The sequence below is a fragment of the Lepidochelys olivacea genome (genome assembly GCF_965140295.1).
Source record: "Lepidochelys olivacea isolate rLepOli2 genome assembly, chromosome: 9".
Taxonomy (NCBI): domain Eukaryota; kingdom Metazoa; phylum Chordata; order Testudines; family Cheloniidae; genus Lepidochelys; species Lepidochelys olivacea.
In genome coordinates, this window is record NC_140419.1 from 47,223,518 (window position 1) to 47,247,595 (window position 24,078).

Below are 24,078 nucleotides of genomic sequence, written 5' to 3' on the forward strand. Positions count from 1 at the left end.
GTGGTAAGACTGTCTTGCAATACAATTTACTAGTACCCAGTCTCTGTGTCAACCTGATTTCTGATGTTAGAGAGTCCCAAAACCTAAGACCCACCATTGAGAATACCTTGCCTTCTAGTCCCTGAGAATTTCACCATCAAATGGAGGGACAGGCTACAGTTGCCAGTTTTGGTTGGATGTATTCCTGGAGATTTCATCACAGGACAATCTTTAATTCCTGGAGCCTCCAGGACAACCCCGGAGGATTGACAACCCTAGGACACGCAGGCAGCATCTCCCAACCAACTGCCAGAGACTATTGATACATGCAATGTGGTCTATGGGTATGGATGTTAGATCATCAATATAACCATTAGTATCTGCATACTATATCCAGCTCTGCCATAACTGGAAATAGTCTAAAATACTGGTAGATACCAAACGATGCTACAACTGGCTCCTTAGCATCTTTTCAATAATCTTGCCCTGGAAGGAGATATTAGAAATAAGCAAGAGGTGGTTAGATTATCAACATGATCCTGAGCCAGAGGGTCAGACAAATGCACATATCGGTAACTGAGAGCATTGCCTCTCACCTTAGTCAAAAGTGGATTAATAGATTCACTGGTGGCTTTTACCAACCAAGAAGGGTGGTGGGTCCAGCAAATGCATTACAAGACCTTTTCCTATGCAACTGAACCAAACTATGTCAAGAAAAGTAGTGGGGATTTGCTTTTTTTGAGAGGTTGTCTTTGGTGCACTCAGTTATTTCTGCCCCGTAGGATGTAAGTGACTGCCAAAAGAAGCAACAGTTGTGTGGATCTGTGTCTGGGTTAGTTAGTTGCTTATATGGAGTAGTCATACGGGCTGAGAGAGCTACTAGTCATTGCTCTGGCCGAGGGAGGAGAAAGATTCCTTTGCAGTTTCCACACAAGATCACACAGGCTCCATGCTGAGTTTTGAGCCCAATAACATGAAATGTCCTCTCTGCGGTGAGCTGGAGGGGGGCGAGAACTTGATGTCTTGCAGATGGGGTTGCACCAAGGCCTGGTTCCAAATTGGGTTTACCCTGTAGTGTCCAGCGGCAGGGGAGCTGGCCCTACTCGGCCTGCCCATGCCATCCCTACTGGCAATGAGTTAGTTCTGTCCTGCCTCTGGACCAGCCCAGCCCTGAGGGGCCCGGGCCTAACACCCAGCAGATGGCGGCCGGGGCTAGGCCGCACCACACACGCTGAGGGACCTTTTTGCCCTGGACCCAAACTGCGGCCTGGCCCCGCTCAGCCCGGTCTGGGGGAAGGGTGGGAGGGAGACGCCGGCTCTCCCAGCAGGCTGCGCCCGCTCCGCCCCCCGGCGGGAGCCTCGGAACTCCGGGCTCTGGGCGCGCAGCCGCGAGGCAGGAGGAGGGCGGGGGCTCGCGGCTGCCTTCGCTTCCGGCGGGGAAGCCGGTGCCGGCTGAAGCGATGGCGGCCGGAGGCAGTGAGGCCCGGGTCGCGGACGTGGAGGAGGACGCCTCGCAGCTCGTCTTCCCCAAAGGTGCGCGGGGCCGGGGGCGGAGCCCGGGAAGCAGGAGAGGGAGATTCCCCCGGGAGCTGGCGGGGACGAGTGGAGATCAGGAGAGGGAGATTCTGCCCCTCCGGAGCTGGGGGGGGTCCGGGGAGTAGGAGGGGGAGACTCCACCGAGCGGGGGGATGGGGCGCAAGGGGAAAACATGGCCTTCTCCAACTTGTTGAACCCCAAGTTACCTCCCCCCATTCCTGTATCTGTTTCCCTGTAAATAAAAGGAACAGTTCCCAGGGGAAAGAAGAGTCTGGAAATCGGGGGCCACTTGACTGCACCCAACCGTATCAATACAATCCGGCTGCAAATTGGGGTTTGAACCTGTGCTGTGCCTGGCCTTCTGGGGAATTAAAGCTCCAAACATGAAGCTCCTGGTGTAATTCTTTATCTGGCTGCAGAGTTTTGGCCTCCTGGCCCTTGTCTGACCCAGAGTTTAACTTGGGAGCTCAGTCACATTTCCCGAGCTGTTGATCATTATAAATCCCCATATATCAAAAATCAGGGTAATTTCAAAAAGAAAAAATTATGGAATCTCTGATAGCTGTGACAATTGCTCAATCATCATTGTTGTAGCCGGCCATCTGATTCCAGCAGAACCAGTACATCTTTGAAGTGTTCTTTAAATGACATTATATAACGCTTTTCAGTGTATAAAGGAGTATTATTAGTATTGATTGTACCATGCTGTGCAAATACAGGACAAAGAGGCAGTCTCTACCACAAAGAGCTTTATGTAAAAAACCCTGATATGTATCAAGCTGGCACAATTAAATGATCCCTGGGTTTGATGTGAGGAACTCTTATTTTTTCTTCTCTGTGGTCCATGACACAAAGGTATTGCTGCCTGTGAGAATATTTTCAAATTATTATTATTTTTTTGTTTTGGAAACCAACTGTTAAGGTTTGAAACAGGGATTACAACTGCCCAGTGGGTTCTGCTGAAAATATTCTGAATCTGAAAAAGATACTAATATTTGAATAGCTATATTTGTTCCTTAAAGGTGTCCTGAAAAGGGAAAAAAATTGGGTTTATTCTCTTTTTTGCTTTTCTGATGTAAATGGAGACCCAAAATATTTGCAATCTACTTGCTTTTTAGCATTAGAAATTCATGTCCTGTCTATTCTGGTAGTCACTCTTGATGACAAGCAAACTGGTGAAGTGGTTACAGACCAAGAGCTGAGAGAGAGAAGTTGATCTATGGAGAGGGGAAAGAATTTTTAGTCAGACTGTTTAAAACTTTGTTTTTATTAATGGCTATTTAATTTCAATGACTAAATAACATTTCTAATAAAGGAAGCCTTTGTTAAGGCTTTGTTAAGGAGGATTCTGCATCCTCCTCCTTTAATTAAGGTGCTAGAAGTAAACATCCCTAAGACCTCCCAGAAGCTCTCCAGCAAAACCGCAGAAGATCACACTTGCCATTCCTGATTTTTCTGAGATAAAAAACAAGTAGTAAAACAAGCTTATTTTAAAGCAAGTTACAAATCCAATTTTTAAAAAGCCTTTTCAGTTTTACCCCTTTAATATTTGCTTTTATTTTGGACCTTTGTGTCAAGTGAGTAATATTAATTACAAAACTATGATTAGCTCAAAAGATAGGGCTGGTAATTTAAGTGTGTATGATCAGAAAGTTAAAAATAACTGGAGTGCTATTCACTATTGTAAATCCAGTTGTGTGGCCTTGGAGGAATTATAGTTACAGTCTCATTAGGAATGGCTTCCAGGTCATGGAGTACAGGATTTTCACAGTCAAAGCTGAACCTGTGGTTCATTTTTCTTCTCCCCAAAGCTATATCCAAGCACGAAACAAAGCATATAGAAATTGGCTTCTTTGTTGTTGTACTTATCTTTCTCTCACACTGATACTCGCATACAGAATTTGAAACTGCTGAGACGCTTCTAAATTCAGAAGTGCACATGCTTCTTGAGCATCGTAAACAACAGAATGAGAGTGCTGAGGATGAGCAGGAGCTTTCGGAAGTCTTCATGAAAACTCTGAACTACACGGCTCGCTTCAGCCGCTTCAAAAACCGGGAGACCATTGCCAGCGTCCGCAGGTGAGTGGGAGAGTCAAGGAAAGATGATTTTATTGGGAAATTTAGTATGTAATGTGTGTGCTGTATTATGAAGTTGAAACATGGTAGTTATTGTTATTCCCAGGAGCAGGGTTGCTGTAGAGCAGTGGTTCTCAACCACAGGCTGAGAACTCCCAACAATCCCCTATACCTGGCACCCCTGCTCAAAGCGGGGCCAGAAGCAGAGTCCTGGGTGCTGGGCCAGGTAGCCCGGACCCCTGCATGGGACTGGGCAGCTGGATCCTGCAGCAGGGCCAGATGCCGGACCCCCACGCAGGCGATTGGAACGCGGGACACCCCCCTTCGCAGCCGAAGCCTGACCCTGAAACCCCACTGCATGGGGACAGGCGGCCGGACCCGGACCCTGCTGTGCGGGACCAGGCAGCCGGAACCTGGGACCCCTTCTGTGCGGGGCCAGCTGGCCTACAGCTGGACCTGGACCCCTGCATGGGACCAGGCAGCCAGACCTGACCCTTGCAGCGGAGCCCCACGTAAAGCCTGTGGGTGCTGTAGCACCCCAGCAAAACTCTAGATCTGAGCACCCCACACTACCCAGAGGCCCCCCACCCCAAACCTAGCTACAGATCCATTTTCCTGCCCCCTGCCTCCCTGCAGCACTCACCAGGCCCCTGCTGGCAGGAGCGCTCCTGCAGGCTGCCTTACTCTTTCTCCCCCTCAGCCAACCCCACCCCCTGCCTGACCAGTGTGGCAAATTTTGAAATTATTTTTAGCACACAGCTGGGCTGCAGCTGTGTCCTAGTTGGGCTGCATGCAGTCCACAGGTTGAGAACCGCTGCTCTAGAGATCTCAGTCATGTTTTTCTGGGGAAGTGAGAGACTTGGTGAGATTCTGTTAGAGCAGTGGTTCTCAAACTTTTTTGCTTTGGTGACCTCTTTCACAAAGCAAGCCTCTGAGCGCGACTCGCCCCCCTTCTAAATTAAAAACACTTTTTTATATTTAACACTATTTTAAATGCCAGAGGCGAAGCAGGGTTTGGGGGTGGAAGCTGACAGCTCATGAACCCCCATGTAATAACCTTGTGACCCCCTGAAGGGTCATGACACCCAGGTTGAGAACCCCTGTAGTAGAGTGGGTAACAAGAGGCCCGAGGTAGGGCCTCCAGAGCTGTTTTGGTACAAATATTTATATGACAGCAGATTGTGGTAGATGCAAGGGACTTTTCTAGCCCTTTTTTCTTTGGGGGGGGAGGGGCTTCTGGGGTTATTGTGTGTAATTTTTTTGTTCTTACTAGCAGTAATGGGGTTGTATTAATAATAAAATAAATACAACTTATGCTGCCCTTTTTCTCATCCTCATTCCTTGTTCACAGATCTGTCAGCGCCATGTCATCAGTTCAGTTTCTTTTACATTCTTTTCCTTTCCTCTGCTTTTTTTATTCCATTTTTCCTATATTCTCACCATCTTCTCTTTCTGCAGTTTGTTGCTCCAGAAAAAGCTCCATAAATTTGAATTGGCGTGTTTGGCTAATTTGTGTCCTGAGACAGCTGAGGAGGCCAAGGCTTTGATTCCCAGGTGAGAATTTATGTCCTGTGTTTTATGATTTATGGGTTCTGTGATGCAGGAATAAGGGGAAAACTGAGCTGACCTATTGTTTCCTCTTTGTATCCAGTATTTCACAGCCACAGTGGGCTGGCCTAAAAGGTACAATTCTACATGATGCCAATCAGATAACTGTGTTTATGCCTGGCCCTGCCCATTCCTGAGTGTTGTACCCTTTTAATGTCATGTCCTGAAACTGATCAGTGAAAAGGTGGAGGGAGAAAGATACCTGATTTGCATAATTCAGTGTGGAGGCACATGAGAGCTATAACATGGGGCTTCAGAGTTGTCTGTGTATTATAACACAGGAGGAGGTGGAGATTTTGGATAAATCATGCAATGCCAGATGGTACCAAAAATGTCTGAGGCACTGGTGTAGAAACATGAGGAAATTCTGGATATTAAAAATGAAAGCACAGGGAAGAGGCTTGTTTCTATCATTACTGTTCTTATCTTGCAGCCTAGAGGGCCGGTTTGAAGATGAGGAGCTACAGCAGATTCTTGATGACATTCAGACCAAACGAAGCTTCCAGTACTAGGGCTAATTACTAGCCCTTATTATGAAAAGAAAGATCAGAGAATTTCAAATGTTTCTGTGCACACCAGTCCAATCTAGCTAGCTCCAGGACAGAGTAAAGAGAGTTCTTGATGCACAGTACTTCAGCCTTGGGTCCCGCACAGACATGTTTAAACTGGGGACCACTCTTTGACTTGTTGGAAACTGTAAACTTGACAAAGACTCATTTGCAGTGAGAGCCATGGAATCTTGTAAACTCCTGTCTCGGTGGTTTCGGTACCTGTTTCCCCCAACTCTCTGTCCCTGCCAGGGGAATCTTCAAAGTGTTGTACATTACAGGGTCTAGGATAAGCGTGGTGTGATTCTTCTTTCTTATGAACTCCAGTTACCTAAGGTGGAGAAATTTTGTTCCCACTGGTTGTTGGAAATCCTAATAGTTTGTAGAATCAGGGCTAATAAGATTCTGAGTGTCTTTTGAAATGGTTTTTTTTTAAGAAAATATTTTTTTCCTCCTTCAAGAGTGTATAATTGTTCAGTTTGAATTAAAATGTGATGTTTCTTATTATGTTCCTATACTTTGTAAATATTATCTGATTCACTCCAACTTTAATTATTTAAGTCCTATTGAGAAACACTTTGACCTGGAAGGAGGGAACAGTCTCTGGGGAGAGAGGAAGGAAGATAGTATTCTTGATCCAAACATCAGTTGTGATTATTAATACAAATGAATATAAATGAGCAGAATTGTATACACATATTTTGGGAGGGAGAGAAATATGATACTCTTATTAGGCTATGATTGGAAACTTGACATCCAAATCCATAGTGTTGAAAGATCATGCTGCTTTATAATAGCTGCCTGAGTTACCTTGAGTGACACCTATTGACTCAGCAGCAGTAACATAACTTATTCCTTTTAATATCATTATGTCTCCTGGAATCTAATAAACCAAACATACCTTTCTGATTAACCACAGTAACTTTAATTGGGTCAGAATTATAAGAAAAGGTAACACGGGGTGAGGTCCTGTATTTTATTAGCTACATCCACCTCGTTTAAATCTTAGATTCAATCTCTAGCTGCAGCTGTCATCAAACAAGTCTTTTATACTCTGCCTCACAGGAGATTTCTGTGACTGCCTCAACTACATGAAAATACTGATCTTTAAAAAACAAATTGAGGTGTTTTAATAAGAACTTCATATCAGAACCCTTACCTCCTAGCCTCATTACTTTTGGTGGTAAGGAAGCCCTAGCTAGATTATTTGGCTTCTTTGACTTGTTTTCTTTTAAATTTGTATGATTAGGTGTGATAGTTGTCTCTTGTTGATATTTAAAAATAAGATGGCAGGCTTTAGAGAATAAATCTAACCGCTTTAATGAGCTGAATCTGATCCCACAAGGCTTACATCGTCCTCTGCTAATAGACAGATAACTACCAAACATTGAAATCCATAATAAATTACAGCTACCACTTTTCAAAGAAGATCGGAAGCAATAAAACAGACAAGATGGTGGGAAGAAGGCCTCTTAGAAACCTCCGTGAACTGCTATTGTATGATAGAACTGAACTACTAAACATGTAATAAAGGGGTTGCTAATACTGTATAGTAAGGGTGTTCTCAAAATATGAACATTATTCAGGGCTATTTTATTGTAGAAGGTTTGTGACCCCTTAAATTAGCGAGATGAAAAGATGCATTCATTGCACCTTGGAAAGAATAATTTGAATTACTCAAATGTATTACTAGTTCCTAAATAATCTGTAACTGCTCGAGAAAAAGACTGGGCTACTTATGTGGACAGCTCATTAAAAATGTCTGTTCAGTGTGGAGTTGATGGTCAAGAAGGGAAAATATAGTATAGTAAAACCTCAGAGTTACAAACACCTTGGGAATGGAAGTTGTTCGTAACTCTGAACAAAATGTTATGGTTGTTCTTTCAAAAGTTTACAACTGAACATTGACTTAATACAGTTTTAAAACTTTACTATGCAGAAGAAAATGATAAAGTGAATAGCTTTTTATATACAAGCTGTAGAGCTTGTTTCCACAAGATCCTGTAGCCAGTCAGGAGCTTAGTAACATATCTAAAATAATTATACATCTATATGAATAATGAATAGTCTTATGCATTTCTGGACAGTATGAGGCACCAAATACTGGACTAGAGATGGACTTCTGATTTGTTAATTTCTGTGTAATATTTTTACCTCCCAGGGCAGGGTTGCTCACTGAGCTGCTATTCTACGCTCCTGCCAATCTATTTGGCAGATAAGTTGTTCTGCATTTATCAGGAGTTTAAAAAATTGCTCAATACAGTTTAACTTAAACAACCAAAGCAACCATGCAGTAGGGAAAGTAAAAATAGAAACAAAAAACAGGTTAAGATGCCAAAAATCCCAGGATGTGGAAGGGGATTCTCTCTGCTGGTCCTCAAAGCTATATATTACTGCTTCCCATAGCTGCTTACATCTTAAAATGAATACTTTAAAAATCCCCTTATTTTAAAGTAGTGCATTCTTAGCTGTTACTAATAATGCCTTAGATATTAAAACTGGCAATTCTAAAACTACAGTTTATATTTTATCTTTTGGCCTTTTTTACTTTTAGCATCTGCCTTGGCTGGGACAATGGAAATCAATGTGAAGTCAAGTTCGTTCATTATGATAATTTTCATTCCCTGAAGGCTGAAATGTTTGGGTTGCATGCACTGGTAGATGGGGGAGAGGGATGTTAATTTAGGATTTATGTCCCATGGCTGTGGAATTCTCTTGGTATGATCTCAAGCTGCTGGTTACTACCCTTCCCCATTTAGTCAGCTCTGTCCTAGCTGCTCAGTAGTATTTTCAGGGCATGGCTACACTTGCAGATGTAGAGCGCTTTGAGTTAAACTCACCTTCAAAGAGCACAGTAGGGAAAGCGCTGCAGTCTGTCTACACTGACAGCTGCAAGCACACTGGCGTGGCCGCATTTGCAGCACTTGCAGCGGCATTGGGAGCGGTGCATTGTGGGCAGCTATCCCACAGAGCACCTCGTTCCATTCTGGCACTGTGGCTTGTGGGAAAGGGGTGGGGGGGCAGGGCATTCTGGGTCCTGTCTCAACTCCACGTTATGCATCGGTTCGTATCCTAGCAATCCCTGTGCTTCCGTCCACATCTGGCGCCATCTTTCAACGTTTTTTGTCCTGCGCACTCTGTCTTCCCTTTCGGTCTGCAGGAATGGAGCCCAAACTGTTGAGGAGTATGCTGACGAGTCTCACCAGCACATCATGTTTGGCAGTTGAGTTATTCCTTATGATCCAAATGATCCAAATTGACAGTGAGGGCTCCGATGATGATATAGACTTGAGTACGCACATGAGTTTGCTTGTGGCATTCACGGACATGCTCACCACCGTGGGACGCTGCTTTTGGGCTTGGGAAACAAGCACTGAGTGGTGGGATCACATTGTCTTGCAAGTCTGGGATGATGAGCAGTGGCTGCAGAACTTTTGGATGAGAAAAGCCACTTTCATGGGAGTGTGTGATGAGCTCGCCCTCACCCTGCAGCGCAAGGACACAAGATTGAGAGCTGCCCTGACGGTGGAGAAGCAGGTGGCTATTGCAATTTGGAAGGTGGCAATTCCAGACAGCTATTGATCATCTGCTAAGCAGTTCGGAGTGGGAAAGTCGACCGTTGGAATCGTGTTGATGCAAGTTTGCAGGGCCATTAATCGCATCCTGCTCAGAAGAACTGTGACTCTGGGTAATGTGTATGACATTGTGGCTGGCTTTACACTAATGGGTTTCCCTAACTGCGGAGGGGCGATAGATGGCACGCATATTCCAATTCTGGCACCAGCCCACCTAGCCTCCGAGTATGTTAATCAGAAGGGATATTTCTCTATGGTTCTCCAGGCACTTGTGGATCCCTTGTGCGTTTGACATTAACGCAGGCTGGCCCAGAAAGGTGCATGATGCACACATCTTTCAGAACATTGGCCTGTTCAGGAAGCTGTAAGCCGGGACTTTTTTCCCAGACCAGAAGATCACAGTAGGGGAAGCTGAAATGCCCATTGTGATCCTTGGAGACCCCGCTTATCCTTTAATGCTGTGGCTCATGAGACCCTACACAGGGAGCCTTGACAGCAAGGAGTGGTTCAACAAAAAGCTGAGCAGGTACAGAATTACTGTGCAGTGTGCTTTTGGCCCTTTAAAGGACCGCTGGCGCTCTTTGTATGGGAAGCTGGACCTGGCCGATGACAGCATCCCTGCAGTTATATCCCCTCCATAACATTTGTGAAGGGAAAGGTGTACGATTCACTCAGACATGGAACTCGGAGGTTCAACACCTGGAGGCTGAATTTGAACAGCCAGAGAGCAGGGCTATTAGAGGGGCCCAGCGCGGGGCTGCAAGGATTAGAGATGCCTTGAGGGAGCAATTTGAGACTGAAAGCCACCAGTAATGTCTGGTGCCCTGCATGAGAGTGAAGTGCAGTGGTTCCAATGTTAGTAGGAATCTCTGGTTGCTACGCTGACTTGCAGTGTCTGTTTCTTTCCTGGGCTAAGGTATCTTTTACTTTATGCAATAATAAAGAATGTTTTCAAAGCCAAAAAATCCATTTATTGAAAAGAAACACAACTGCTTGGGAAACAGAAAGGGCAAGGGGATAGGGTGGGGAACAGTACAATCACAGATTTGCGTATGTCCTCTTATCATACTCAGCCTTCCTGTCTAGAGTGCTGTGCAATGAGTGCTGCACTTCAGGATGGCTATACTGCATGGTGATGGGGGTTGAGTGAAGTGGGTAAGGGTCGTAGTTTTCAGGGCTGGGTGGTGAAGCTACAGGTGTTGGATGCAGCTGGTGGTGGTAAGAACCCGGATGTTGGGGAAAGTGGGTTGGAGGTGACATGGGGGCACAAGGGAAAGAGTTTTGGGACAAGGGTTGCGGGGGGGGAGCACAGTAGTGCTCTGCCTGCATGGCTACGAGCGCCTGAATAGAGTCCACTTGGCGCTCCATTATGCTTATCAGCCAATCCGTGCTTTGCTGCCAGAGCACCGTGCTTTTGTGCCCGCGCTTCACATTCTTCTGGCAGATCCTCCTTTCACTGTCCCGCACTCCTGCACTTTTTGATTTTCATTACTTGAATGCTGCATTACTTCATGCAACATGTCTTCCTTGCTTCTACGTGGCCTCTTTCTGATTCTTTGGAGTCTTTCGGCCAGTGATAACACGGACGGCTGAGATCTCTAGGTTGCATCCGTAAAGGCAAAATGCAACACTTAACAGAGGCAGCATTGTTCACATCAGACAGAGCAATGATTCCCCTGTACTTAAGGGCAAGCACAGTCTACACAATAGCATAATTTGCCCATCCCAAAGCGAGCATGCACAACCCACGGGAGCCCCAAAATGGTGCACAGGGTCAAGCGTGACTGATTGTTTCATGGCTGTACTGTCCTCTGGGTTTCTGTAACTTGGGGCACGCCAACAGCTGCAGGGGCCACTATACTGAATGCTGTCCCCACACTTTCCACAGGAGTTCATCCTGGAAGATATCTCGCTGCTGATGGTGACCTGGGAAGCAAGGGAGGGTCTTCTACTTCAATGCGACTTCCATCCTGGCCCATATGCAGCTTGCCTGTGTGCAGCAATGGTCCCCCTGCCCCTCATGGCACAGTGGCACAGACAAGTTAGCCTTACTTGGACAAGGACCACAGTGGCTCTCCTGAGAAACCTGGGCAAGTTCTGGATGAGACCTCTGAAGAGATCACTGGAGCCAATTACTGCAATGTGAGAGAGCACATCAACGCCCTATTCTGCATCTAGGCATGCATGTAGCCCTAACCCTCCTTGCCCCAAGAGCCCGCACCAAATAACTTCCTTCCCAAAATAAAAGCCGCTTACCGGGCACTTGATCTGGTGTTTGTCCTTCCGCAAGCACCAGCCGCCATGACTGGCTACCTTCCTCCTGGCTAAAGAATAGCTCCTGGTTGCATGCATCTAGGGATTCCGGGGTGTCTTTCTCCGCCACGGCACCCTTGCTCCTGCTTTGCTCTTCTTCCTGCCTTGTTGCACTGGGCTCTGAAGTGTCCATGGTGATCCTCGGAATAGAGGTGGGGTCGCCCCCAAGTATTGCATTCAGCTCTTTGTAGAAACGGCAGGTTGCAGGGGCAGCACTGGAGCGGCTGTTTGTCTTGCGGGCTTTGCGGTATGCATTCTGCAGTTCCTTCACATTAATCCTGCACTGCAGTGCGTCCCAGTCATGGCTCCTTTCCATCATGTCCCTTGATATCTGCCCGAAGGTATCATAATTCCTACGGCTGGAGCGCAGCTGGGACTGGACAGCTTCCTCCCTCCAAACACTGATGAGGTCCAGCACCTTGCCATTGCTCCATACTGGGGATTGCCTGGCGCGTGGAGGCATGGTCACCTGGAAAGATTTGCTGAGAGCACTCCATGCCTGGCTGAGCAAACAGGAAGGGGATTTTCAAAATTCCCAGAAAATTTTAAGGGTGGGTCTGATGGTTGGTCACTGAGGGCAGGGCAGTAGAGTTCAAAGTGATGACCAGCGTGGCTAGAACAGGCATTGTGGGACGCTTCTGGAGGCCGATCAGAGCGCACTAACAGACCAGGGCATCCACACTGGCACCTTGGCGTTCCAGCAGGGGCGCACAAAATGTTATTCCACTCGCCGAGGTGGAGTACCAGGAGTGCTCTAGCTGCGGAGTCAGAGCGCTCTACGTGCCTGGGTAATATGGAGGGGTAGTGAGCTAGTGCGCCCAGGGCTCCTTTAATGCGCTCTAACTTGCAAGTGTAGCCAAGCCCTCAGATTCAGGTGATTCCCCCCTCCTCACACCAGTCAGAGAACACTGGCAGGTATGGGGGTGGGAGGAGTAGTTCCTTCCTTCTGAGCCAGGACTCCTAAGTGCAGGAACAGATTTCAGCAGTCCTCAAACTGTGGATTGTGACACCCCCCCCCCAAAAAAAAAGTGAGTGGCAACCCTATTTTAAAGAGGTCACCAGGGCTATCTTAGACTTATTCACAGCCTGGGGCCGAAGCTGAAACCTGAGGCCCTCAGGTTACGTGCCCCCGGCTTGGGACTGAAGCCCTGCCCTAAAGCTTTGGTTTTGTCCCCCCCGACCCCACCTGGGGTGGTGGGGTTGGCGCAGGCTCAGGCTTCGTCCCGCCTCCTGGGGTCCTATAGTACTTTTTGTTGTCAGAAGGGGATCTCAGTGCACCGGCGTTTAAGAACCCTAGGAGTAGAGCGTAGTCCATGTTACTTCTCTGTACGCATGCGCGCCCACTTGCAGCTCTGTCCATGTCGGGTCGCCCCTGTATCAACTGCACGGACCCGCACCATTTACAACTGGGCTCCCCTTGCGCTTGCGCAGAGGCGGTCTTGGCTGCCGCTGCGTCCCTATCCTCGGCCAGGTCCTCCACGGCGCCTTGGAGCGTACTGACGTAGAGCGCGTGCACCGCCCCGGTCGTTGGAGGGGAAAAGATGGCGGGCGGTCGCGGTGGGGGCTCGTGAGGCAGCGGCTTCCGGGCTAGGGGGAGTGTAGAGAGCGGCGCGGCAGCGGGGTCCGGTGGCGGGGATAAGAGAACAGTCGGACGGTGAGTGCAGCTAAGTGATGGGCCGCCTGGGGCGGTGCAGTGTGGCCAGGCGGTGTGGCTCCTCCGCCATTTTCAGGCCGTGAGGCCGGGGAGAAGGGGGCCTAGCGCCTGGGTCGGGGAGGGGAGGGAGGAGCTCCGGAGATGGGGAAAGAGAGCGCGGAGCCTTGAGAGGTCAGTGGGGGCTTGGGTTTGAGGCCCGTAGGGTACGGGAACCCCAGGGCCTGGAGCGGGCTCCTGGAGAGCCAGCTGGAGGCTGTGATGGGGGCCTGGTAGTAGCACGAGAGCTCGTGGGGGGAGGAGGGCGGGTGGCCCCATCGCCCCTGGACAGAAGTTTCTGCTTCATCTTGCTTTTCCTCCTGCTGCCTGTGGGTTAGGAGACCCCATGCCTGTTGAGTGTTGTCTGTGCTGTTTGGCCTCGGCCATATGGCATAAATGGAACCATGTACGGCTGGCGATTGTTATAAGTTTATTTTGCAGAGTACATTAGACTTAATTGCAATATGATCCATCCCTGTGGTTTTACAGATGCAAACTTATTCTTTGCATAGCAAAAAAACTTAACCCACTAAAATCAGAACTCAACATTTTAGACAGAGAGAAAACCTTAAATTTTTGTTTCTTCAGGAATTAGATGGTATTTCTCTTTTGATATGTAACTTATGGCTTGATATACTCCTTTTTGCTAGCATTAAGTAGCCCTACATTCCTTGTAAGTGATACTATTCTGTATTTGTATACTATGTCTTATCTGACCATATTAACTGTATTACAAAGTCTAATGTAGGTAAGTAGTCCTACACCCTACTTTTTTTGTATTTAACCGAACCCTGAATTAATTTCCTAATCAAAAGTATGATCCTGGAGGGTATTTTTCTAACAATGGGGAGAGCTGAAGCAGATCACTGTCTACCATTCCTGCTTTCTAAAGCTGAAGTTTTGATGCTGGAAAATACTTTCTGACTAAATAACTCTTTGAAGGGAGAGATTCAAGAGTGTGAACAGTGTTTCATCTCCAGTCCTACTAGATTGTATTTCTTTATTGGACAGATTATATTAAAAATATAAGAGTATTTTAACCCTTCTGACAAATAATTTCTGAATCTCTGGCATATGAACACTGAGCCTTATTAATCTGTGGACCGCATGTCATCTTTAAGTGAGTTTACTGAACAACAACTTGTTAGATACTGTCAAACAAATTAAAGACATGCTTGTATGAGAATGAGTCACAACTAATTAAAGTTAATTCTTGCTATTTATCATTTCACAACGTTTTTTACTAAAAAAAAAACAGTTGCAAGATTAATCCTGCATTTTAGTAATTGATCTTGTATTCAAATATATACACTTTTGTTGATTTTCTAATAAATACCACTGTAAGCTAATGGTATACTGAGTGTTAATTTGAGTTCACTCACTTACAGTGGTTTGGTTTAGCTGTCTTTTGTATAGCTGGTAAATTTTCCAAACTCTGTTTTTGAATGCTGGAAGCTAAAAAAAAAATTGGACAATAGAATACTTACAGTGTATCTTTAAAGTTTTAATTATGTGGGTCAGTCACTTTTTAGTGCAGGAATTTAAAATTTATACTTGCAAGTTATAAGAGTTTTTTTACAAAGCTAAGTAATGTTAGAAATATTGAATATGTTCATGAAATATACAAAAATCAGGTTTTGTTGAGATTTAAAATCTCCCTTGCAGTTGTTTGAGTTCAGATACTGAAGTATTGTGCTAGTACATGAAAACTGGCAAGTGAAACCTGCTAGTTTATTTTCATTGTCCAAGGTTAGTGCAAAAAGTAAACACCAGCAATGAAATTGGACTTTAACAATGTTCAGTTTTAATCAAACTGATTGGTAGAGCAGGTAAGACTTTAGCAAAGTTTTAACATGACTTGATTTAGTTTTTCCTCTCTTCCCTACCCTAACGAGTGCTTAAGGGTTGGATCACAAACAAAATTGGTTTATTTTACTATCCTGAAAACTTTTTGTGTGCTTTATGTATTTTTGATATGTATTCATTATATATGAAGAGTCACCTAGTGTTGACAAGGATTCAGAGTAGTGTGAAACCCAACATTATGCTCTTCTTACTCCTGGGTTTATAAAACTATTCAAAATTTATTTGAATGCCAATTCTGATTCAACCTACATTCCACATCCTAATCTGTTTGCAGTTGTAGTCCAGTTGTGAAACGTGTAGTGTATTACATGAGGACATAGGAGATATGCTGCACACACATGCTCCTTTCCTGCTGACTAGATTCTCATCTGTTGTTTAACTTTACCATTGCTAATATCAGACGTTCTTTAACATAAATTGCTGTATGCAGCATTTTTGCATTTGTGACATGAAATTACAGCACAGAGGTGCATATTGGTAGATTGAGGGTTGTGGTGGGATGAGATGAAACCTGAATGTCTAATGTTATAGCAGAAACGTGCACCTTTTGGGGAAGGAGGGAAAGCAAGGAATGGGACAAATATTTCAGGTCTATACAGGTATGAGAAGCAAAACCTGTCACCAGCCTAATATTTTTGTTCTTTGAATGCCACCTGTGACCTACTGATTTGAAAATCTTTGTTCATTTTCAAGCACATCTGGGATCCCTATGTTTCAATCCTGGGTTTGCTACTATTGACTTACTGTATGTCCCTGAGCAACTGTCCCTTTTCTCAGATGGGTATAATACCATATCTAGCTCAGATGGTTATGATTAACATTTTTAAAGCCCTGTGTAAATGCAAAGTGGTACTACAGCTTACAAAAGACTCATTTTATGCTTTAAAACTAACAATTGGTCAGTTAACTACTACTTCAACGCTTAGTCGAACAGTCGGCCATAGCAATCTTTCGCAATTTGGTCTGTTCCTGTGCAGCTGCAAGGGTTTGACAGCCTGAGAGTCCAACATCAGAACAGACTGGATGAACCCATGTAATTAGGGGTGTGCTTCTGCGCTGCCTCCACCCCTTGCCGGGTGGAATTTTATCCTGGCTGTTATAAGCCAGTCAGTTTACCTGCTTTCCCTATATTGTTTCTGTGTAGCAACTACTTAAATAGGAGCAGTACAGATCTGAAGCAAGTCTACACATCCACAATGGAAACTGACTACAAATACACTCTGCCCTATATAGGAAATGATGTAGATCTAGTGACTCTGTGTATGTCTACACTACTGATGCTACAGCGCTGCAGATGAGCTGCTGTAGCACCATAGCATAGATACTTGCTACCGCAACAGAAGGGGTTTTTCTGTTGCTGTAGTTAATCCACCCCCTTGAGAGGCTGTAGCTAGGTTAACAGAATAATAATTCTTCTGTCGATCTAGTGGTGTCTATTCCTGAGATCAGGACAGCTCAATTATGTGTCTCTGGTGTGAGAATTTTTCACATTGCTGAGTGACATAGCTAGATCAACCTAAGTTTTGGATATAGACCTTACACTCACACTGGGATTTTCAAAGGAACCTAAGAGAGCAGGGTGCCCACCTTTTCCTAATTCTTAGGCTCCTTTGAAAAGCCCAGTATTTTAATTAAAGGCTGTATATCTTGGTGTTGGAAAAAACACGTAACTTAAAAATAAAACCAAATTTCACTGTTTCAGACGCTTGTCCATTAAAAGATGTCTTGTAATCTGCCAAGTGGGGAAAATGGGGGTAATACAGTAATAATTTGAATAAAACAAAAAACAGGCATACTTGTGGCACTTTAGAGACTAACAAATTTATTAAAAAGAAAAGGAGGACTTGTGGCACCTTAGAGACTAACCAATTTATTAGAGCATAAGCTTTCGTGAGCTACAGCTCACTTCCTCAGATGCATATCGTGGAAAAACCTCTTGTCCACAGACTATTTAAAGAAACTGTGAAAGAACTACCTGCCCAGGTAGTTTTTGGAACACTAACCCAGGAACCTATCCTTGCAACAAAGGCTGATGCCAACTCTGTCCACATATTTATTCAAGTGACACCATCATAGGACCTAATCACATTAGTCACACTATCAGAGGCTCGTTCACCTGCACATCTACCAATGTGATATGTGCCAGCAATGCCCCTCTGCCATGTACATTGGCCAAACCGGGCAGTCTCTACACAAAAGAAGAAATGGACACAAATCTGACATGAGGAATCATAACATTCAAAAACTGGTAGGAGAACACTTCAACCTCTCTGGCCACCCTGTAAAAGATTTAAGGGAGGCAATTTTGCAACAGAAACGCTTCAAAAACAGACTCCAACGAGAGACTGCTGAGCTTGAATTAATATGCAAACTAGATACCATTAACTTGGGTTTGAATAGAGACTGGGAGTGGCTGGGTCATTACACATACTGAATCTATTTCCCTATGTTAAGATCCTCACACCTTCTTGTCAACTGTCTAAATGGGCCATCTTGATTGTCACTAAAGTTTTTTTTCTCCTGCTGATAATAGCTCATCTTAATGAATTATTTTCAGAGTAGCAGCCATGTTAGTCTGTATCCGCAAAAAGAAAAGGAGTTAGTCTCTAAGGTGCCACAGGTACTCCTTTTCTTAATGAATTAGCCTCTTACAGTTTGTATGGCAACTTCCACCATGTGTGTGTGTATGTATGTGTATATATACACACACAATCTTCTTACTATATGTTCCATTCTAGGCATCCGATGAAGTGGCTATAGCCCACAAAAGCTTCTGCTCTAATAAATTTGTTGGTCTCTAAGGTGCCACAAGTACTCCTGTTCTTTTTGCGGATACAGACTAACACGGCTGCTACTCTAAACCTGTCATTAAATAAAACAAAATAAATCTCAACTCTAGTATGTTAATGTTGAGAAACCTCTTAAATATACTTTGTTTAAAGAACTTCTCAAACTTTATCAATGCAAATTTGAAGACTGAATGTTCTCATGGAATCTTATTGAGATCGCAAAAGAAAGATACAGGGGAGACTTTGGGAATGTTTCAGCAGTTCTAAGCAGTTTTGTAGCTGGGCAGGTAGTTCTACCACAGTTTCTTTAAATAGCGTGTGGGCAAGAGGTTTTTTAGATGTGACTAAACTATGCTGTTAGCTACAAAGAGAAATGTTATCCCTGAAATGGTTTCAACTGTAGTACACACAGGACTTGAGTCAAATAATTTTATAAAAATATTTTATTCACAGATATATAAAATAGTAGTAGTTTTCTTGTTTTTTCCACCCACAAATAAAATTATATCTTCCCATTCGTGTCTGTTTTGTTTATACTGTAACAAGCCACCTCTATCTATATTTTTCCCAATACAGAAGGAGAATTTCCTTTTCTTATCTTCTTCCATTTCATTTTCTAATCCAGATATAAACCTTCCATACAGTACTGTTACTAAATCTGAACATATTTTTTTCATTCAGTTTGTTTTGGAGAAGTGTGCTCCAAAATTTAATAATACATTAGTATGCAGTGCAGTTGTAGCCTTGTTGGTCCCAGGATATTAGAGAGACAAGGTGGGTGAGATGAATTTTATTGTACCAACTTTTGTCACATCAAAATGCAAAAAGGAACTGTAACCCACTTACCCCCCCTTTTTGTCCTATGTGTGCAAAGGTGTGCAAGGGCCATTTTACCTTGAATGCACAAAAAGAAAAGGAGGACTTGTGGCACCTTAGAGACTAACAAATTTGTTTGAGCATAAGCTTTCATGAGCTACAGCTCACTCCATCGGATACCTTGAATGGTCCCTTACAATATGTCAGGAATGGCCAAATTTACAGACCCTCCGAGCCGCATACAATGATCTTCAGAAGTTCAAGAGCCGCAAGACATGCACAACCTACCCCATGGGGTGGCGTCTACCAGGGTGAGGGGCTTCTTCTCTGATGTCCCCCTGCTGGGCTAAAGCCCCTAGCTCCCCCCCTGCCCAGTGTTGTAGGTGGAGAATGGAGGGGAGAGTACGTGGGGGGCTCCAGGAGGTGCACTTCAACAGTAAAAGAGCTGCATGTAGCTTAGGAGCCACAGTTTCGCCATGCCTGTAATATGTGCTAAGTACTTATACTAAACAATCTGTGGTACCTTGCATGGCTGTGAAATGGGAGTACCTTTTCCAGACTTGAAGAAAGTCTCTTTCACCAACAGAAATTGGTCCAATAAAAGGTATTACTTCACCCATAATGTGTTTGTAAGAGCTTGTCAGTATTTTGTCATGGTCTCATGGTGGTTCTCTAAAGGAAAACTAAATGTAATGTTCTCATTAGTACATTTCACTATAAGGAATACATTACTGACTTTTTAAACACTTCTTTCCCATGTTTGTGAACTAAATTTAAAAAACAATAGAATTTTTGCTTAAACAAATCAGACTGGAGCATCTGCAGGGAAGTATCAGTATAATAGCTGTGATACAGTTAATTGTGGACTTAGTTAACATATAACATGTCTTTTAGTATATTTTACTACAGGGATTCTCAACCTTTTTCTTTCTGAGGGCCCCCTCCCCAACATACTGTTAAACTCCAGGGCCTACTTGTGCCACAATAACTGGTTTTCTGCATATAAAAGCCAGGGCTGGTGTTAGGAGGTAGCAAGAAGGGCAATTGCCTGAGCTCCTGCAAAGGTATATTGCTCAGGCTTTGGCTTCCATTCTGGGTGGTGGGGTTCAGCTTTCTACTCTGGGGCCCAGCAAGTGTAATGCTGGCCCTGCTTGGTGACACCCCACCTCCCCGAAACCTGCTCACAGCCGCCCAGGGGGCCCTGAATCCCTGGTTGAGAACCACTATTTTAGTACATATTTAACCAAGTTAAAAGTAATTGTTGCAATTTTTTTAAGGTGATTAAGTTAAATCTTATTTAAATATTTATGAATAGCTTTTTGTGCTCTTCACGGACCCAGTCTGGTTCCAGTTCTCTCTAAACATTGACTGCCCTTGCCTTGCTTTCAAAATTATTACTTCATTAAACAGAAGTGGTCATAGTTATAAAGGTGAGGAATGAAGAAGCATCCGTGCTAAACACTGAGCTGTGTGATCGGATCTTGAGAAATACCCTGGAAGTCCCAATAGTGGGAAATTCAGTGGTCTGAATCCCTTGGGATTGGACACCTAATTTGTACGAGACTTTTCTTGCAAGTTGTTTCCCAAAATGTCTTAAATGAGGACGACAAATGATACAGAAAGAAGAGATCCTCGTAGAGGCTTGAAAAGTAAGAACAAAGATTGAATAGGTGTGGAGTCTGTATTATTCTTTTAAGGGTCTGATTTAAAGAATCAGGCCTGTAAATATGCTGCATCACAGCATGCATGTTGTGAAATATTAGTACAGTCTGTCCCTGATTTACTGAGCTTGCAGATAAGAAACGCCTACTTAACTGGTGGCAAACTCTGTCCCTTAGGGTTACTGACAGAAGCAGAGCTTTCAGAGACATGGCTTGCTGACATCTCCAAGGCAGGCTGATTGAAGGTAGGAAAGAAAGATGTTATAGGACTTCAGGCCTGGAGAGATCTTGAAGTTGTCAGGATTGAAGCTCCCTGCTGGTGGTTACCTCCCTTCTACAACTAAACCTGTCATTCCTTAGGGAAACTGTCTTCCTCTATTTGGGGAAAATCCTCTGTTGAACTCCTGATCTTACAAAGGTTTGGGAGGGGGTTGATTACACAAGACATTTGTGAACTTGCGCTTCCACTATATGATTTCCGTGAACTATAAGGTGTTACTTAAGTGTTTCTGCCACCTACCTACCTACCTTATTACCCTCATACATTTTGTATCATTTGATGCCGTTTAATAAAGTTTAAATCTAGTCACTGAGTGGTATGGAGTATACAAAATGTATGTATTCTTATTAATGTTACTTATAATTTAACAACAGTATAGCTTCTTATCCCTATGGGAAGTCTAGAAGAAGCAGCTTTTGATTCTAGAACCCTCAGAGATACGGTGGTTGTTCATGAGTGTATTTATGGAACATGTTTATAAATAAAATTTTGGGTTTTGAATTTAGCATTCAATAAAACAGCAATGCATTCTTTCTATTTCCTTTGCTTCAGTCTTACAATTGCACAAAATAATTGTTCAAGTTTTCCGGTGTGACAAGTAAGCTTTTCTTTCATTTTCTGTGAGTTTATCTTGGTCTGTCTCCCTTTTTTTTCTTTTTGTCGTTACACCAATAATTACTTGCCTACCAGTAAATTGTGACTTTGAACAACAAGAAGTGATCTTGAAGAATTCTTATGTACTGTCAGATGCTCACAGAAATCATGCTTTCCCAGAAATATCCTTTTATGTATCCATCTAAATTTTGTAAGGTGTTTAAATTCCAGTACTGCTGTACACAAGGATTTAGTGTGGCAACCATAGTATGGACCAGTGAACTTATTTTATGTAAGCATTACAATACTCCTCCTTTGAGAAGCATTGACAGTGTCTAGGTTGGGTGTTTAAAAAGCAAATGTTTTATCCAAAGGTGCCAGCAATGCCATTAGAACAAACTTCAGGCCCAGAATTGCCGGAAGCTGTGCTGTTTAGAAACGTAATTGCTTGGAGCTTGGAAACTCATTTGTCAACACACGTTTCTTGGACCTCAGCAGTAGTTCATTCTTTCCTGGATTAATGCAGCACCCAGTTCTAGTGGAGGAAGATTATCTACATCTTTCTCCTCAAGTTGTGCCAAAGGAAATCTAGTTTAGCCCAACTATGGGCTAAACTCTAGAAATAACTTGAGCCAGAATACAAATCAAAAAACTGAGTTTTATCTTTAACTAAATATTCATAAATTAAGAATAGATTACATCTTCAAAATAGTTCTTAGTCATGTCTGACACTATTTCACTATGTCTATAACTTAACTTGTGCTGCTTTCTCTAAAAGGTACCATATATTACCCCTAGGAAGTCCAGTCTGACTAGCTTAGGACACATGGGATAGTTAGTTCACTATCTAAATGCATGTTGAATGACATTCAAAGATGTATAGTATCTTTAATTTAAAAACCATAATTTGTAATTATATGATTAGAATATACCTTGTGCCTTGAAAATGAGGTGATTAGTGTACTCTTTTACCTCCTTACTCACTAGACATGAATGATGATTGAAGATCTTAATTCTGGTCCTTCAGTATGGGCACCCTGACCACATATTCCTGCAATATCTTTTGACGATGAAGACAATGTATTTGGTCTTGGAGTTAACCAGTATTGCTTTATGATTAACCAACATATGTCAGAGCTTTAATAAGTTCACCAATGTGCTGTGATTAATTTCCTCCTCTACAACATTCCCTGCATATTGGAGCTAGAGAGTGTCAAAGGATCAAAAACAGTGTGAAACACTAATCTTACTAGTGATTATCCCACAAAACCTGGTCCACACACTAACATTTTTTTGCACTACCAGTACTGCAGCTGTGTCAGTAGTAGGAATGGTGGTAGCACTTCTAGCATACTAAGTGGGCTCAAATGTTTTTTTTACTGTTGTCTTCTAGAATTTATTAGAACAGCATTAGATGACGTAGGAGTAGAAAATGTGAGCCTGCCTACACTAGTTCTCCTACCTTTTGATGAGCTGCACCAGTAATAGTGCAAGGGAAATTTCCAAAGAAAATACTAGTGTAGATGCGTCCACAGACACACACAAAACAAGCCTCAGTATTGATTTTGAAGTCTGGGGTGTTTGTCCATTTTTGGATCAGTAATACTTAGCATATGGAGAAACATCTTGGGATTCGTGAAGGTTGTTACTTCTCTTAGGAAAATCAGACTTGAGACCACATCATCGTAAATTGTACTCTAGATTTCCCAAGGCCATTAAAACCACATGACAAATGTTTCTGAGCAGGTAAGTATAAAGATTCTTTAAAGTGGATTTTCAGCCTGTATCCAGCTCAGGAGGCAGAACCAGACCTTTTAGTCATTGGCAGAGAGGGCATGACCTGGAGCTTTGGCCAGTTTGAGAATTTCTGTGGCTACAGCTATAGAACTACTTAATTTAACTTTGATTTCAGAAGATTTCTGAACTATTTAATTAAAGCTATTGCTTTTATTCTCAGCAGAAAAAAACCAAAAACCTGCTACCCAGATATAACCCAGAAGTTGAATCTTTCCTTTGAGAAGGACTGTAACATCCATTGCTCCTAACATGAAGTGTGTCTAAACTGCAATGTTGGAAATATCACATTCTCCATTACAGGTTACATCCTTGTCCTGATTTCTAGTATTAAATAAAAATAAGAAATTAGGCAGTCTACACCACCCGCTTTGAATGAAACAAACATTTGGGATCAATCAATGTACCACTTCAAAATGGAAACACAATCTATTTAAGACATCTTATGGGTGTATAAAGCAAATAGATCCCTAGGATTAACCAACCAAACACTACTCACGAGAAAGCTGATGAGAGAGATCCATGGATGTCTGTACATTAGGCAGTTGCTGGTCAAATATGGAGCTGTTCGAGAGAATTCAAACTGTAATATGTTTTAGCTAGTCCATTGTGTCTATCAAGAATTTATGTTTGGGAGTATTTTTCTTGGTTAAGTTTATTCACTTCCTGCCAAAGCTTATGGAGAAAAATGTGTCAATTTCAGCTACTTTTACCTGGTGCCATGGCACCACATTGTGGTTAGCAAAACTGGGTCCTAAGATCCCAGACAAATATTAAAATGTAGTGTAGAGTATTTTACGGGGGGGGGTGGGGTGGACGACAAATATGCTGCTTGTAAGTGAAACAGGTTATTTTTCTGAGTTGGTACAGTGAATTTGGTCTTCTGATCAGCTGCCCTCCCTATGTAAATAGACTACTTCTCCTTAGTATTTACTGAGATTGCACCGCAGGTT

General features: G+C 43.5%; 3 protein-coding genes across 8 annotated transcripts in view; 2 read left to right on the plus strand and 1 right to left on the minus strand.

Moving 5' to 3' along the window:
• Window positions 1–1,348: 1,348 nt before the first annotated feature.
• Window positions 1,349–11,377, plus strand: POLR2D (RNA polymerase II subunit D). Of its 2 annotated transcripts, none has more exons than XM_084639490.1 (4): window positions 1,349–1,512; window positions 3,414–3,594; window positions 5,050–5,145; window positions 11,211–11,377. In XM_084639490.1, exons 1-4 carry the CDS (start codon window positions 1,440–1,442, stop codon window positions 11,239–11,241), a joined length of 381 nt encoding a protein of 126 aa, XP_084495616.1. In that variant the 5' UTR covers window positions 1,349–1,439; the 3' UTR covers window positions 11,242–11,377. The 2 variants fall into 2 exon arrangements, with proteins under 2 accessions (XP_084495616.1, XP_084495615.1); XM_084639489.1 differs by lacking the exon at window positions 11,211–11,377 and adding an exon at window positions 5,633–10,135 and having other exon boundaries at window positions 1,357–1,512.
• LOC311526444 (uncharacterized protein) lies at window positions 10,271–12,098 on the minus strand (the record flags this gene model as incomplete). 2 transcript variants are annotated; one of them, XM_084639488.1, is made up of 2 exons in its annotated part: window positions 10,271–10,920; window positions 11,579–12,098. In XM_084639488.1, the coding sequence occupies 2 exons, from the start codon at window positions 12,096–12,098 to the stop codon at window positions 10,856–10,858; spliced, it is 585 nt and encodes a 194-aa protein (XP_084495614.1). The 2 variants fall into 2 exon arrangements, with proteins under 2 accessions (XP_084495614.1, XP_084495613.1); XM_084639487.1 differs by lacking the exon at window positions 10,271–10,920 and adding an exon at window positions 11,276–11,457.
• Window positions 12,099–13,152: 1,054 nt separating this feature from the next.
• The window catches only part of WDR33 (WD repeat domain 33), a 104,177-nt gene continuing 93,251 nt past the window's right edge, over window positions 13,153–24,078 (plus strand). For all 4 annotated transcript variants that reach the window (XM_084639484.1, XM_084639483.1, XM_084639485.1 and 1 more), the window contains exon 1: window positions 13,153–13,289. The gene's annotated coding sequence lies outside the window, so the exon portion shown is untranslated. The remainder of the gene's footprint in view (window positions 13,290–24,078) is intronic.